Genomic DNA, 12,194 nt, shown 5'->3' on the forward strand with positions numbered 1-12,194 from the left:
CTGCAGTCGTGGCGAAGTACAATCGGCGACTGCTGTCATTTGCGCAGTTTGAATGTCTGCTGTTTCGTGTCATTCTCCAGTACCGTTTGCAACCCTGGTCGGGACTATTTCGAATAAGACACAGACAGTCCTTCGATTATTTTTAAGATCTGTCATAAAATCTCATGAAGTTCAGTCACTTTATGTAAATCAGTTTGCCCTTTTCCGCATTCGCTTGAGAGATCTTTTTGTTTTGTTTTAGTCCCAAACAGATGCTGGTCTTTTCAATCCTGAAACGTCGAGTCATAGAACAGTGTTCTTATTTTACGGTACAAAACGGCTTATAACAGCATACACGGAAATAAAAACAAAGAAAAAAAAAGAACCGGCGAAGTGCTGAAATATTCACTACCTTCCGTGTATTTCATCGTACAGCCAATTACATTACTTGCGTCTTATCCCCCCCCTCTATTTTTCCTAGTTCACGACCTGTCACCAGGTATTACCACTACACAAGTTTACAACCGGAACGGAACGGTCTACTCGAGTAACATAAACTACCGAAGGGACGGCGAGAGGTGGAAAAATCGCAACACAAACAAAACGCTCCGGTGTGGTGTGCGCGAGCGGTGGGAACAAAGAGTGCCATGCCCCAATGGCACAATGGCAACCCGGCGTCACCATGGAGTGAGTGAGTTAGTGACTGGTGAGAAGACCGACCGGACAAAAAATAAGAAGTGTTAGTGCGCTAAATATATCCGGTTAGAAAAATATACCTGCGGAAATCCCACGACGGTGTACGGGGGGGTGGCCAATGCCTGGGGGAACCGGTGCTAGATTTAACGGTGGAATTCAAGCCTAACGGTTGTTTTATTTTTTTTTATTGTTTTCAGGTTAGCCCTGCACAGAAATCCGCCTGCTGAGCTAAATCCAAAATTAAAACCAGTGTCAGTTAAAAAGGAAAAAATGAAAATGTGTGAAACGCAAAACAATAGAGGATTTAGTCGGAGTGGATGACGTGTGAAGAAAATACTTTCGCATAGCCCAGTGTTGAGGGAGGTCAGCAGAAAAAAAAGTAGCGGAAGTGAGTGAAGAAAAAAAAATACGAACACTAAAATGAATCTCGTCGGCTCCTGTCCAGTGCTAGACGGATCACAAATAAAACCGGGTCCTGCTGGCAGGTGCAGCACCAGTCAACAATGTCGATCCAGCACCAGCAACAGCAGCAACGGGTTGTTTTTGTGGCTGTTGTCGTCATTATTTCCTACGAGGATTTTAGCGTTCCAACAGAGTTGCAGCAGCAGCAGCAGCAGTGTGTGAAAGGTGAACCGGTGGTGAAGTGGGGGAAGTCAATTCATAGAGTAATCACCATCAGAAGAGGCGGAAAGGAAAGGTGCACAGTGAGACGATACAATGAATTCCGGTGCGCGCCGGATTACGGTTGTTCGTGGTCGTCGTCGCTACCGAGTCAGTTCGAACGCGACCGGCGGCGGATTGCTGCTGGTTCCGGTGTTGGTTCTGCTATTGCTGCTTGATCCTCGTTTACCCGGAACACCAGCAGGAGTGGCGGTAGATGCCACCAGGATGTTCGGTGAGTTTCTCGAATAGTTCGTTGGTTTTATTAAACAATGTACAGGAATTATACCTTTGCATAAAAGCCTTCCGTCTTTGGATGATTTTGTTTTCTGTTACACGGAGTATTCAATATATGACGATTTTCTCTTATACCTACAACATTGCTGAAATCTTTAGTTAATTATTTAAGCAGACTTTAAAATATCTCACAAGTTCCTATCTCATGCCGTCTCAGAAGGTCCCCGATTATATTTGATCAACGGAACGACGACACATTGTGCGTTAATAGCAAAATGAGAGGGTGTTAGTCACTTTTTTCTCCCGAGACAAATAACACGTTGATCACTAATTCACGGGACGACTGTTACATAGATGGCGTGGCCAAACTAAATTTCCGTATTATTTTTCACAAGATGTCTGTCAAATATTCGTGACATTGTACTGTTTAGTCCACGAGTTACAGTAACAGTAATTTAGGTGACGCTAGTCTTGCTATTCTCGAAGCAATTGATTCGAAATAATATTTAAAATTCACCTAGTGGTGTGATGATGGTGAGGGGTTCTTCAAAAAACGTTTCATTGAATATTGAATGGAAACAAGGAAATTAATTTGAGCATAGAAGCACCTTTCCTATTTGTCAACAGTGTTGAATCAAATTTAGAAAACTCCGTTTTTTCCCATCGTCATTCTCAAATAACGGTTTAAGTATCTTATGATAAAAAAACCGGAATTTTCATTTTAAAATTCCCGCACTTGTCCAATCGGTAAACTTTTATTCTCTCAACGTTGGCAACACTTTTTTACACATTCTGTCAAATTTTTACGCATATCGTACGATTAGTTTTTGTTTTGCGTCTATACAAAGAAGTTGAAAAATTTTCGTGTGGCGATTTTTATAATGGATGAAAATTTAGTACAACGTGCGTGCATCAAATTTTGTGTTGCAAATGGATTTAAGTGTTCCCTTTGGTGAATCGTGTCTAGGAAAAACACAGGCATACGAGTGGTATAAACGCTTCAAAGGTGGTCGTACAAGCTTGGATCTTGATGAGATCCAGCGGCCGCCCAACTTCTGTTTCTGAAGAAAACATTGAATAGGCGAAGCAAATCGTGTTGGAAAATCGTTCTGTACCGATTAGAGAGATTGCTGTGTTGTTGGGCATCTCTTATGGATCAGCCGAACACATTTTAACTGACGTTTTGGGTTTGAAACGCGTCACTTCTCGGCTGGTGCCAAAAAAGCTGAGTTTCATCAACCAGGCACCGTACTCTCCAGATATGGCCCCGTGTGACTTTTTCCTCTTCCCCAGACTCAAATTGCCATTGCAGGGAACGCGTTTTGAGACCATAGAGACCATAAAAGAGAATTCGCTGCGTGAACTAAAGGCCATACCTTCGGCGGCCTATAAAACTTGTATGGAAAGTTGGATCAAGCGTTGGCTTGCATGTATTGCCGCAGGAGGAGAGTACTTTGAAGACGATAATAAAGAAATTTATTAAAAATTTAAATTTTGCCTTTTTCAATAAAATTCCAGTTCTTTTTTATCATAAGGTATGAACATGAACTTAGCGAAGCACCTCTCACCGATGGTAACTCAAATAGGTGAATAATTTGTTGCTAACTAGTTACGGTAATTTTGAATTAGTTGGGCAACGTTTTTTTCTAATGTTTTTAAGTACTTCGTAAAGTTCATATGAAGATAACGAAGCATCCCACCGAAAAAAAGCTTGCCGCTAGTTGTTACTAATAAGGTACTAATTAGTTACGGTAATTTTGATTTTTTTATATTAAGAAAAAAAAACAAATCGAAACCCATTTGTTTTCACGCTTTTTTTAGGAGGGATGACTTCGTTAAGTTCAAATGAACTTAGCGAAGTACACAAAAAATAAAGAAAAAATTGAGTAACAAATTCACAATTACGTTACCGTTAATAAGCAACTAATTAGCAACTTACTAGCAAGAAACTATCTACTGAATCTCGATTTGTTTTCAAGCTTAATTGGGAAGGGTGCTTCGTTAACTTTATATGAACCTAGCAAAGTACTGAAAAACAATAAATGATAATGAGCAACAACTTCAAAATTATCGTAACTAACAAGCAACTAGCTAGCAACAAGCCTTATTTTGCATTATCATCAGCGAGAGGTGCCTAACAGTTCGGCTGAAAAGTTCGTATCGTTTTATAGAAACACACATTTTTTCCCAAATTTCGTTTTTATTATTCAACATAATTGCCATCATAGGCGATACAGCGATTATAGCGATCTCCCAACTTTTCGATACCATTTTTGTAGTACGATTTGTCCTTTGCCTCAAAATAGGCCTCAGTTAAGCGATTACCTCCTCATTGCTTCTAAATTTTTTACCAGCGAGCATTCTCTTGAGGTCTGAGAACAGGAAAAAGTCACTGGGGGGCCAAATCTGGAGAATACGGTGGATGAGGGAGCAATTCGAAGCCCAATTCGTTCAATTTCAGCATGGTTTTCATCGACTTGTGACACGGTGCATTGTCTTGATGAAACAAAACTTTTTTCTTCTTCAAATGAGGCCGTTTTTTTGAAATTTCGTACTTCAAACGCTCTAATAACGCTATGTAATAGTCACTGTTGATGGTTTTTCTCTTTTCAAGGTAGTCGATGAAAATTATACCATGCGAATCCCAAAATACAGACGCCATAACCTTACCGGCCGATTGTTGAGTCTTTCCACGCTTTGGGTTCGGTTCATCGCGTGCAGTCCACTCAGCTTACTGTCGATTGGACTCCGGAGTGAAGTGATGGAGCCATGTTTCGTCCATTGTTATATATCGACGAAAAAAATCGGTTTTATTTCGATATAACAGCTCCAAACACTGCTCAGAATCATCAATTCGTTGTTGTTTTTGATCGATTGTGAGCTCACGCGGCACCCATTTTGCACAAAGCTTTCTCATATCCAAAAATTCGTGAATAATATGTCCAACACGTTCCTTTGATATCTTTAGGGTGTCAGCTATCTCGATCAACTTCACTTTACGGTCATTGAAAATCATTTTGTGGATTTTTTTCACGTTTTCATCGGTAACAGCCTCTTTTGGACGTCCACTGCGTTCATCGTCTTCGGTGCTCATATGACCAGTACGAAATTTTGCAAACCACTTACGAATTGTTGCTTCACCCGATGCAGAGTCTGGATAACACTCATCAAGCCATTTTTTGGTATCGGCGGCACTTTTTTTTCATCAAAAAGTAGTGTTTCAACAACACACGAAATTCCTTTTTTTCCATTTTTTTCCCAATAACAAAAGTAGCTTCACTCAAAATGCAATATCTCACAAACTAATAATCAGACAGCTGTCAAATTTATACACGTATCTTTTGAAGGTTGGTACTAACTGAAAATGGTATGGATTTAATTCTAGTGGCACCCTCTCATAGAAACGATACGAACTTTTCAGCCGATCTGTTAGCTAAGTTCATGTTCATGGTTTAAGTACTCGTCACCTTGTGATACCGGAACCGGAAATCGGATCCTGATAAAAAAAATACACGAGTTTTGTACATGATTATAATAACTTTCATTTGAATTTAAGTACACTGAAATCGGTTCAGTCATTCCTGAGAAAAGTTCATATTTTCATATTTTTATTTTGTTGCGCTTATCACGCTGTAATTCCGGAACCAGAAGTCAGGTTTGAATAGAAATAAAAACCCGTCACTCCGGAAATCCGCATAAAGAAAACACAAAGGTATAGAATTTGTTTTGTTGCCAAATGTCTTTTTTCGTGGCAAATTCATGAAAAATCGAGATGAATTGTTATTTCGATAAAACAAAACTTTTTTTATGTCAAATGTCTTAGAAATGCATGAAACGTCGAGATCTGGTGTTATTTTGAAAAAAATTCTGGTCTGGGTTCCGGAAATCAAACCTAGAACTGAATTCTGGAACAAAATTCTGAACCTGGGCTCAGGAACTGAGTTCTGGACCTGAGTTCGGAAACTATGTTCTAACACTGAATTCTGGAATAGAATTCGATCTCGATTCTGTATCTAGACTGTAAATGAGTTCGGAAGGTGAGTACTGACCTTAATACTAGAAGTGGACTTTGAAATTGAATTCTCGGCCTGAATTCTGGAACATAAACTGGACCAGGATTCTGAAAATGTATTTTGCAGCTGACCTCTGGAACTGGATTCTAAAAATTTAATCCTGAAGCTAAATTCAGAAAAACTGGCGTCCTGGTCTGTAATCTGGAAATGATTTCTGAGCACGAATCATGGAAATGAACTATGCAGTTGGATTCTGGAACTAAATTCGAAACCGAATTCTGGAGTTGGATTCTGTTTAAAAAAATCTGAAATTGTGTTTTGGAGCTGGACTCTGGTAATGAATTCTATATCTGGATTGTGGAAATTAATTTTGACCTAAATATCGAAGATAGATTGTGTAATTGAATTCTGAACCTCGATTTTGGAACAGAATTCTGGACTTGGATTCTGGAGCTGGATTCTCTAATTCCATCCTAGACCAGAAAATATATCTGAAGCTGGATAAAAAATTTAGTTTCAGAGCTGGAGTATGGGAATAAATTCAGGAACTGTGTTCTGGACCTGAATTCTGGATCAGAATTCGAGAATTGAATCGAGGTCCTAGGCACTGGAAAAAAATTAATGGAGCTGGCATTTAAGACCGGTGTTCTGGTAATGAGTTCTAGAAATGGATTCTGGAATTGATTTCGGAACTGAATTCTGGAATTAGATTTCAGAGCTGATTTTTAGTGCTCCATCCTAGATCTGGAAATAAATCTAAGCCTAGATAATAAAAATGAGTTTAGGATCTGGATTTTAGAAATGAAATCTAGAGCTGAATTCTAAACTTGATTTCTCGACCTGGATTCAGGAAATGAATCCAAGAACTGAATTCAAAAATTCAATAATGGAAAAAAAATTCCCGGAGTTGGATTCTGAAATTTCATCCTTAATCTGGATTCTGGTGAAGAATTATGGATCTGGATTCTGGAAATGAATTCTAGACCTGTTATTAGAAACTGAATTCTGGACCTGGATTCTAGAAATGATTCTGGAAATGAATCCTAGAACTGAATTTCAGACCTAAATTCTTGTATTCTGGAGATCGATTTTGGAACTCTATCCTAGACTTGGATTCTGGAAATGAATCCTAGAACGTAATTCCAGACTCGATTTCTAGGACTGGATTCAGAAACTAAACTCAGGAACGGAATTGGAAAATTGAATAATAGACTTGGATATTGGAAAACATCCACGGAGCTGGATTCTGAAATTGCATCCTTGATCTGGATTCTGGAAATGAATTCTAGACCGATATTTCTACTAGTTTCTACTGAGCTCTGGGCCTGAATGCCAGAAATGACTCTGGAAATGAATCCTAGAACTGAATTCCAGACCTATATTCTGGAAGAGTATTTTGGAGCTGGATTCAGCAAATGAACCTTGAACCGGAAATCTGGAACTGAGTTCTAACCCTGGATTCAGGAATAAACTTTGGAAATTGAATTCTGGAGGTGGATTTCGCAACGTAAACTTTAAGTTAATAAAGAGCCTAACTTTAAAGTTTCAACTTAAAAGTGAATTTTAAAAAACAAATCATAGCATCATCATAACAAAATTTGAATTCACTTTTTTATAAAAAAATTGCAATTCGCAATAATCTCCAAAACTCTCATCTTCTTTGACAAATTTTACAAAAAAATGTGCAAAATAAAAAAGAGGTTCATATTAAAATATAGTACGTTTATCAAAAACACTTTGTATATTTACAAAATTTAACAACATCAGAATACAAGTAAAAGTACAATGTGCCCAGTATTCACAATATTCAAACAATCTAGTAAAATTTCTGAAAAAAATCTCTCGTTCAGAAAATTTTCAGTTGAAAGAACAACGTGTCGTTGATTTCTAGCGCTGTTTGGAGTTATTTAATCAAAATAAACCGATCTTTTCGTGTCGTTATGTGACAATGGACGAAACCTGGATCCATCACTACACTTGTTGAGTCGTTGAGGTCCGTCCAAAGAGACCAAAAATGCAAATGTGGCCTCCATCCGAGACCTGGAATCGAATCTGAACCTGGATAATCAAAATAAGTTTAGGACCTGGTTTCTGGAAATAATCCTAGACCTGAGTTCTGGACGTGGATTCAGACAAAAAACCATGGAGTTGGATTCTGATAATGAATTCTGGACCTTGATTCCAGTTCTGAACCTGAGTTCTGGAGCAGAATATTAGACCAGAATTCTGGAAATATATTCTACAACTGAATTCTGGAAATGGAAAAAAAATACTGAACTAAATGTCGAACCTGGATTCTAGAACTGGAAGAATTGGATTCTGAAAAAAAAATCCTTTGAGGTGGATTCTAAAATTGCATTTCAGAGCTGCATTCGGAAACTGAATTCTGAACCTGAGCTCTGGAACAAAACTCGGAAATTGAATTGGATTCTGAAAAAAAAAATTGGAATTGGATTCTAAAATTGTACTCGAGAGCTGGACTCTGGAAATGTGCCCTAGATATGGATTGTGGAGATGAATTCTGGAGTTGAAATCTGGCCTGTATATCGGAGATGCTGTTTAGAATTGAATTCTCAACCTGAATTCTTGAACGGAATCTTGAACTTGAATTCTGGAGCAGGATTTGAATACTCCATTCTAAATCTGGATTCTGAAAATAAATTCTGGAGCTGGATAAATTAAATGAGATTCCAGAGTCGGGAATGAATCCTGGATCTGGATTGTGGAAATGAATTCTGAACCTTGATTCCAGTTCTGAAACTGAATTCTGGAGTAGAATATTAGACCAGAATTCTGGAAACATATTCTTTAACTGGCATCTGGAGCTGGAGAAAAAATTATGAACCTGAGTTCTGGAACTGAATTCGGAAATGGAATTGGATTCTGGAAAAAATACCTTGGAGATGGATTCTAAAATTGTGCTCTAGAGCTGGACTCTGGAAATGGATCCTAGATATGGATTGTGAAAATGAATTCTAGAGTTGAATTCTGGAGCAGGATTTTGATACTCCATTCTAGATCTAGATTCTGGAAATAAATCCTAGATCTGAATCCTGGACCTGGTTTCAGACAAAAAATCATGGAGTTGGATTCTGATTATGAACTTTATACCTGAATTCTTAAAATAAGTTCTGAACCTGAGTTCTGAAGCTCGATTTTGGAACTAAAATCCAGATCTGAATAGTTGAAATGGATTCTGGAACTGAATTCTGAATTGCATCCTGAACTTGGATTCTGAAGGTGGATTTCGCAACTCCATCATAGAGACCTGGAATCAGATCTGATCTTGTATAATAAAGATGAGTTTAGGACCTGGTTTCTAGAAATAATCCTAGACCTGATTTCTGGACCTGGATTCAGACAAAAAACCATGGAGTTGGATTCTGATAATGAATTCTGGACCTTGATCCCAGTTCTGAGGGCAGAATATTACACCAGGATTCTAAAACTGTATTCTGGGAATGGAAAAAAATAATCCTGAACTGAATGTCGGACCTGGATTCTAGAACTGGAAGAATTGGAAAAACAAATGGGATACTGAAAAAAAATTCCTTGGAGGTGGATTCTAAAATCGCATTCCAGAGCTGCATTTGGAAACTGAATTCTAAACCTGAGCTCGGGAACAGAACTCGAAAATTGAATTGGATTCTGGAAAAAAATGGAATTGGACTCTAAAATTGTACTCGAGATACTGGCCTGTATATCGGGGATTCTGAACGGAATCCTGAACTTGGATTCTGAAGCAGGATTTTGAAACTCCATTCTAGATCTGGATTCTGGAAATAAATTATGGATTTGAGTGAAGTATTCTGGATTTGGTGTTCGAACCTGGTCTTGGAAACTGATTGGATTCCGGATCTGAACTCGAATACTGGCCGGTGGAGCTGGATTCTAGAAATGTTTCGTGGAGCTGGATTCTCCAACTGTGTTCTAGATCTGGATTATGAAACGGAATTCTGGAACCGAGTGTTGTTCCTGGATCATCGTTGGAAAAGTTGTTACGCTAAATACAAAAAGACATAAATATATGTGTAAAAGAAGAGATATAACATAAAAATACACTGAAGCTACTGATATACGAGTTTTTCACAAAGTTTTTCGAAACAAGGTTGATTTCAATATCGGTTACCTTCTATATTGATATGTCTGCAAGTGTCAATGTTTTTTTTCTTTTTCAAAAAAACGAGCCAATCATCAGAAGCTCTGACGGCTGTCAAAAAAAGACAGTCAATAAACGATGAACACTCACCGGAATACCGATTGTCGGAAACATTTAACAAGTCATTGAAACCATCAATCCCAAGGCCGTGCAAACTGTAATACAAATAAAGAAAACGAATCTGCAGACAAACTTTCGAACACGGCGTAATTTGGGGAAATGTTTTATCCCACCGTTTTTTTCCATTTTAGGATCAAATTTCATCAAACTGGTTGCAGAAGAACTGATGGTGGCAATGATGATGCCGAAGACAGAAGAAGAAGAAGAAGAGAAAGACGACGACGGTGATGATGATGATGATGATGATGATTACTGTTACGCCAGTAATGTTTCGTTTACCGTAGAAGCATACTTCGGGGGGCAATTTTGTTCATCGCCAAACTGAAAAGAGCCCCACCGAAACAGTGATCACCACGGTAACAGCCAAAGAACAAGGAGAAGAAAAAGAAAAACCCCGACAAAGTTGGCCGTGCTTTCAATTCACGTCGATTTTTTTTTTGCTGTTGTTGCTTTTGCTTGTCGAACTCGCTGACTTTCTCCCTTCAGTATTTGTGAAAACAAATTAGAATCGTCCGCAGCTTTTACGACTTTTGCTACTGTTCGGCGTTTCCCCTCTCTCCTTCTCTTTGGTAAGCCCCCCGAGGCGGGGGGGGAAGAGTGAGCGAAGAAAAATGGTTCAAAGTTTAGCCCGCCACCGCCGCCGCGCCCGTCCTTTTCTCTAGCGGCGTTCGTTGGTCGGTCGGCGGTTGGCGGTCACCGAGAAGATAATCAAAACTTTTTCACCGAGTTGTAGTGAAAATTTAACAAGTCGTTCGGTGATGAGTTTTATTAATTTCGTTGAACATTCCACGGAGCGCGCGCGCCTGTGGTACATCTTCGTAATGCTCATCATCTCGAGCGCGGGTTGCTTAGTTTATTTGTCCCGCGTTGCGTGGCGCCACCTTTCGGGCGATGGCTGCGTTTTTTTACTGTCGGGCGACGAAATCAGCTCCCAATTCGCATGGTTTTTTTTCTGTTTTGCTTCTTCGGATTCCGATGGAATGAATCCCTGTTGGGCTGGTTCCCAAATCCAATTATCCGCTTTATTCGGAAAAGAAAGGCAGTTAAATCATAGAAAACATGCCTTCCGCTATTCAAACCGAAATACCACCGATTCGTAGTAAACTTTTTTTTGTTTCTTTTCCTCAGGGTTCGCTCGCTCGCTCGCATTTGGGCTCCTAATCACTCCATCTAAATCAAGAGCCAGAGAGCTGTCGAAAGTGGAAAAGTCTTATTAGCGAAAGCCAAATTGGATATTTACGTCTCCCCGGTCCGGCCGAGGCTCGCCTTGCCTCGTCTCGCGAAGGCCTGCTCCGAGGATAATTTCCAATCTAATCAAAGAGCATACACAATTACGTGGAAAGCACATAATCATCGGCCTTCGGCTGCCAACTTCGATCTCGGTCCGGTCCGTTGTGGCGTGGATGTGCGCTTGTGTGCGCGTGTGTCTGTGAATGCTTGCGTTGCAAGACCGATCGGTTGGCTGCGCTTAGCGGAAGAACTCAATGAATGTTAATGAAATAAAACGAACGAAGAAAAGTGGCAAAAATGGTAACAGAAATCCGACATAACAACTTAATCTCCAAATCCGATCGTATCGTGCCGTATTCTGCCAGGATGATGAAATTAAAAGGTTCTTCCGATCCAGGGCCAGAAACTTTCACCTATCGTTCGTTGGAGGGTCCTGCATTTTAGTTGCATGAAGTCAGCAATTTTCTGCGTATTTTTTCCTTTCCTTTCCAAGCCTAGACAGTTGGCACGACAGACGGCAGGCCTCCGCCACCAAGGCAATGAGCTGCACACGCCTGCTGCGATTATCGTCTGGTGGAAATTAGTGAATAGGTGCAGGTTCCATGCCGGGTCAATAACTCTCCCTCCCCATGAGAAACACCCGGCGTTTCGTTTGAAATATTGCCCATTCCCCCTACTAGTGCTTCCGGAAGCGAAAAAGTCAATTCGCTTCGCTTAAGATTGATTGGCTTGCCTCGGAATCGCTCGGACTCTGTTGTTTGCCACATTTCGATTCATGATGGCGGGAGCTGCTGTCATGCGAGTGAGTGAATAGGAAGAAGGCGGAAATTTTGCGCCACTCTTCATAAAGGAGGTGGGGGAAGGGGGAGGCTAACGGGATTTCCGTCCGGTGCCGTGATGGCCCGATGATGGCTGATAATCGATCGTATGAATCAATCTCCTCAAACGTTGGTCGGTCGAATTTTCCGGGCTCGGAGAATTCTGGCGGGGGTACGTTCCAAAAGAAAAAAAACGATGTTGCGCTCCAGGGAAGTTTTATTGTTGTTTATTGATTTTTCCGATCTGTTTTCTTTGACAATAAATGTTATAAAATGATTTTT

The 12,194-nt window shown here is 39.9% G+C and overlaps 1 protein-coding gene across 1 annotated transcript in view; it reads left to right on the forward strand.

Annotated features, from left to right (window-relative positions):
- The window catches only part of LOC131434399 (tyrosine-protein phosphatase 99A), a 229,007-nt gene that overhangs the window by 13,286 nt on the left and 203,527 nt on the right, over nt 1-12,194 (forward strand). The window contains exon 2 of the mRNA XM_058601071.1: nt 873-1,570. Coding sequence (XP_058457054.1) covers nt 1,393-1,570 — 178 coding nt within the window. The 5' untranslated portion in view covers nt 873-1,392. The remainder of the gene's footprint in view (nt 1-872; nt 1,571-12,194) is intronic.

Source organism: Malaya genurostris, chromosome 1, assembly GCF_030247185.1.
Source record: "Malaya genurostris strain Urasoe2022 chromosome 1, Malgen_1.1, whole genome shotgun sequence".
Taxonomy (NCBI): Eukaryota; Metazoa; Arthropoda; class Insecta; order Diptera; family Culicidae; genus Malaya; species Malaya genurostris.